The sequence below is a fragment of the Cercospora beticola genome, chromosome 4 (assembly GCF_033473495.1).
Source record: "Cercospora beticola chromosome 4, complete sequence".
Lineage (NCBI taxonomy): Eukaryota > Fungi > Ascomycota > Dothideomycetes > Mycosphaerellales > Mycosphaerellaceae > Cercospora > Cercospora beticola.
In genome coordinates, this window is record NC_088938.1 from 238,878 (window position 1) to 244,068 (window position 5,191).

Consider the following 5,191-nt stretch of genomic DNA (forward strand, 5'->3'; position numbering starts at 1 on the left):
CGATTTAGCTATAGTCAGTTGTCGGCCGGTGGTGCCAAGCTTCGTGCGACTAACAGAAGAACCGCGACGATGCTGTTATAAGAAGAGTCGTGATGATAGAGCGGCGACGAGGTGAGCAAAAATCCATACTGGCCAATGCCCCCTTACCTTATATCTAAACCATGGGCGCATGCGTTTGAGGACGCCCATAAGCATTGTTTGTTACTGGCGTCAGGGAGAGAGAATCGATGTGTGCTGCGGTCGGTGGGGTTTGGGCTGTGCAGGCAAGCGTGCATGCTTTGCCGCGCTCCCGCAAATCCACTTTCCAACTCGTTCAGGCATCTTCATGCAGGATGAGCATCACAATGCCTTGACGCGCTCAGGAGTTGCGGCGAGATGCGATATGGGCTCTGTCGTCACTGTGTTGAGCGGTGTTGTTGGAGTGTAGAAGAGTGAGCAGTGAGCAGCGAGCTGGAGGGACAGGAGGGGATTCGAGCAGGAGCAGCCAATCACACGACGCGGGGCATTGCGCACGGTCATCTCTACACCTCGAATCTCCAACTTCTAACTAGAAGACAGTTCTACTATACCACGGAACAACTCTCCAAACACTTCATCGCAAAGCTCGGACACGATCACCCAGTTCTCCCTCCAGCCCTACCCCACCTTCACCTCGCCCTAGCCATGACCCTCCCCAGTACTAGCGACTAGTGCACAAAACCCACGCATCACCATCCCAGCCAAGACTATCGAAAAACGCCTCACGAGAGAACTAATCAGCCACTTTGACAACTCACGAGATCACGCGAAAGACTCCACAGCATGCGGCTCACCTCATAGCCATGCACGTCAGACAGACCATTGACGTTGGTGCTACAGACGCGCCCAAACTTTCATAGCTCGTCTCCAGGCATCGACGAGGCTGTGCAAGCTCGAAGCGGGAAAGCGGCTCTCCACAGCTCTCACTCTTGCGAGATTTTCTGTCGAGGAAGAGCCACACATTCTCTGCCACAATGCTCACAGGCATGCCGACATGCATGACATTCGTCGTCCGGATTCGCTGAGCATCCCTCTGCCGTTGCTGGCTGTGGCTCGGTCTGCGTCGTGCCGTAGCTTCCGCCAACCGGTGAAAAGATGCAGATGGGTGGTCAGCAGGTCGTGCTGGCAAGTCGCGACTTGCACGCTTGTCAATGCTCGCTTGCAGGGGACTGCGAGCCTCCTACGTCGATCTGTTGACATGATTTCGGGGCCGAGTCGAAGCTCTGGTAGGAGTCGGTATTGGCAAGGCGACTCTTTTCCTTTCTCTGCTAGAAGCTACACTATGGAACACTGTTGCTGTGGGCACGCTCCGCTCTTCTATTTCTATGATACATGAGCTTTTTTTGCTGGTGTTTGTACATCTGCTGTGATATGCTGCGTGAAATCGTGCAAATCCGTCGCGTCGTAAATACATGTACAATGGTGAATCAGCGTGTCTATCGCGTCTGCTAGGCCTGACTGTGCTGACAGCTGCGTTCGTGTCTATCGCGATGATCCTTCCGGGCAAAAGGCTTGGTGTGGTGCGGGCAACCGATATTGTTGCAAACAAGGTGACGGTCTCTTGGCCCATGGGTGTTCATGTGTCTCTTCAAGTCCTTCATATAGTAGAAGCCGGCATTACAGATCGTGCAGAAGTTCCGAGCGGGCTTGTGGCAGCGCGCGTGGTGTGTCATCTTGGATTTGGTGTCGAACCGCTTGCCACACGTCTTGCCTTGACCGCCTTCGCACACAAAATCACCTTGGCCAATGGAGGAAGCGACCGATGCTGCTCGAATTCTGCCCCTCTGTGGCAAAAGAGACTGGACATGATTGCGGACAGTCGCATTCGAGCTCGAAGCTCCCATCGCCCAGTTGTGCATATTCTCAACAGCGGGCACGCCTGCTAGTACGCCATTCATGTTCATAGCAGGTGCGGCCTGAGCGGCCTGGGAGTAGAGACGTTGACTTGTGGGTAGCAGAGTGGTCATCGTTGGCGTTGGAGATCCAGACATGTCGTGATGATAAGCAGCATCAGCATGGCTCCTTGCTGCCGAATTCGGCGTCAAGAAACCTGCGGTGTCGATGTACCGATAAGGCTCTTGTAGCGCACCAGGCTCACTGCCGCCTTCTGACAGAATTGCGAAGCGATTGTGGTTACGCTGGCTCGGTAGTGGGTAATGGCCAGTCCCGATGGCTTGATGGGATGACGGTGGAGTCGGGTAAAAGTTTTGCGCTTGCGGATTGAAGGCTTGTTGCGGATGGAGGGGTCGCTGAGGTGTTGCGGCCTCATAGATTTGCTCCATCTGAATGTCGAGCTCATGGCCGATGTCCAGGTCTGCAACACCCGTACGCAGGGCCATGCCGCCGTGGTGCGCGTCGATCTCCATACCACTGTCCCTTTCTTGTTCAAGAGATTGCTCGGTGCTGTCTGCGACGCCTTGAGTGAACGTCCCCACTTGTGCCAGATTGTCGGACTGCTGCATCAGCAGTTGAGGGTCAATGTTGTCGACATTGCCCCATGAGAACTCCATCGTGTCGGTTGTCTCTGCGGCCGGCAGAGCTCATAGGATGTGCCAGTCAGGCACTTTGGGGCGGCCGATCGAGGAGGTGTCGTGGATCAGGTTCGTAGATATATTGTTGAGGCGGTATGGATGACGCAGTACGACTGGAGGAAGAGGAAGTCGGAGGAGAAAAGTCGAGTCGAGACACTAAGGTTAGTGCCACAGAAGAAGCGTCGTAATGGAGCAGCAAACAAGTGTAAAAAGTGAAAGCATGTGGACTTACGTAGCTGCTGGCTGGCGGCCTCTGCAGTCCTCTATACCGTTGTTGGCGGCCGACGGCTCTGCTTGAACGGATGCAGCTTTGGACCTAGCAAGTCGCCAGCGCAGGCGCAGCACACACCTGCCTCAAGCCATTGACCCCATGGCATAAGCATAAACAAGCGACTCCAGTAAAGGATGTGTGTCATCGCCTCATGGCCAGGATCGTGCGGATTGCGACACAGCGTAAAAGCGACAGCATGCAACGCAAAGGGTAGACTATACTTGTTCCCCGCTTGTAAAACGCGGCGGGGTCAAAGGTGTTCTTGGCCATCGTTCAGCAGCCTTGTGCTCCACGTTGCGACCTTCCTGCCTTGAGGCGGTCAATTTGGAGGTGTCAAGAAGCCTCTCGTGCTTGGTCTCGTCCAGAAACACACTTTGGACGCTGGCGCAGCGCGAGCTCATTGGGTGCTGATTCGCCGGCATCGTGGACAGCTGCTGTAATAAGCTGCTGCGCCGAGTCTCGAGCAAGAGCCCAAGCTCCAAAACAGCCAGCTTGGGCGGGCGGCTTGCTCAAGCTGGCAACGCGTCTTTGGCGGTGCTTGCATCGCCTTTGCGCCAACGCATTGTCTGCCGTCGGCGGCGTGTGTGGTGATGGTGACGGGGTGGTGACGGAGGAGGCCAACTGAGAGCGGCCGCGGATTGTCTTGTCAGCTCCAACTCGTCCCCCTCATGCAGCGCCCGCGCGCTGAATTCTGTGGTGGCTCCGTTGATGCGGTTGATTGGTTGTTGGTCTGACGCGGTCCGATCGGCGTGTCGCGACGCGTTGCAGCCTGAGCGAGTGTCAAGCCGTGTTGTTGTGCATGCGGGTTACACCACCTCGCTGCCGTCTCCGCTCCGCCCTGATTTCCGACGACTTCACGCTCTTTCCGTTGTTGTCGGATCGAAGGTTCCGCATCCGACAGCTCTTGCACCTTGTCCCGATGCCAGGCCGCCAAGTCCGCCATGTGAGGTTGGCAATTTGCGCGCGGCGACAGGTGTCCGTTGCGGCGGTGACGGAGGATCGAGCATGATCGGCCTCTCGCTTGACGGAAGGTGCGCGGAAGGGTGTAAAAGCTGCTCGGAGTGTTGCCCGTGGTGGCGGCGCCGTAGTGAATACATACCATCTGTCGAAAGAGCGGTCGGGCTGATATGCATTGCAGACTGGTGCTCATCAGGACACGATGTGCACACGTGGCTCCACATGCTCAGACATGCCAGCGAGGTAAGTAAGCCAAGGCACCACAAGTGGTTCCGTCAACATGTGCTTCGCGCATAGCGCGTGTCCTCATACTGGCGATGGCAGAATGATGGTCGAAGATGTGGTGAAGTCGAGAGAAGACGAGGGATACCCATGCAAACTTCATGGCTGTGACTGCCTGGCCCGGATCACCAGGCGCCCAAGTCTTCGTCTGGCCTGTTTATTATGGAGTCTATCTCTTTAGCTTCAACCAGTGGCCTTAGCCGCAAGACGTCCCACTCTTTCAAGCAACGGCCGCTGGAGTCTGCATCTGGCAAGGTACGGCAGAGACAGGTCCAAACTTCTTGCAGGCATGGCTCTTGGCAATCAAAACACATTTTCAGGCTGAGCATCATGGTCAAATTCGGCGGGCTCTCTTCAGTGGGTTTCTTTTCATTCGACCAAGTACACTAGTCACGCGGTCCCTAGGCCCATGATTGACATGCGTGAAATTCCAGCTGGTGGACTCCCGGCCAGCAATTCGGCTGGAAGGCGGCAAGATGATGATCCAACAGCTTCGTGACACTTCTCACGGGCTGAAATGGTGAGCTCCTTCAGCTTGTCCGGCGAAGATCAGATGACCACATTCGGTCCAAAAGCCCCAGGAACAAGCGCACTAGCTCCCACTGAATGCCTGTGCAACCTTTGACTATGAACAGAAAGAATGAAGCGGCCATACTGCTCAGTCTGGTAATTTTCAAGGGGAGTATCATGCGGTCTCTGCTTCATCTATTCAGGTGACTTAGGATCGTCACCACAATCTGCCTCTCCACGGCATAGGCAAAGGAGGATTGCTTTGAGGGCGATCGTGGAGATGACGGCGATGTCTCATCTCATTGTCGCTCGTAGTCGTTTCTGCCGATATCCGAAAGTGCTATCAGTGTATTTCTTTCCGCGACCGGCAAGCTACAGAAAAGGGCGTCCCAGCAGCCTGGCTATCCTGGCTCGAGCAGACATCCGTCCGGGAACAAGGTATGAGATACGGAGCTACTGACCGCCTCACGGCTTCCGTCTCGGGAGAAGCTGTTCATCAGAAGAAAGGTAATATCCCTTACCGTTTACTGGAAGGATCTCCATTCGATACCTCATCTGTGAAGGGTGGTACATTTTCGGAAGATTTCGGCAAAGTCATCCTCGCGAGCTTTCTTGAAAGTAA

General features: G+C 55.2%; 1 protein-coding gene across 1 annotated transcript; it reads right to left on the reverse strand.

Moving 5' to 3' along the window:
• Positions 1-1,466: 1,466 nt before the first annotated feature.
• On the reverse strand, positions 1,467-2,528 carry RHO25_005736 (uncharacterized protein; the record flags this gene model as incomplete). The annotated part of the gene is made up of 1 exon (XM_023596617.2): positions 1,467-2,528. The coding sequence occupies one exon, from the start codon at positions 2,526-2,528 to the stop codon at positions 1,467-1,469; it is 1,062 nt and encodes a 353-aa protein (XP_023451870.1).
• Positions 2,529-5,191: the final 2,663 nt, after the last annotated feature.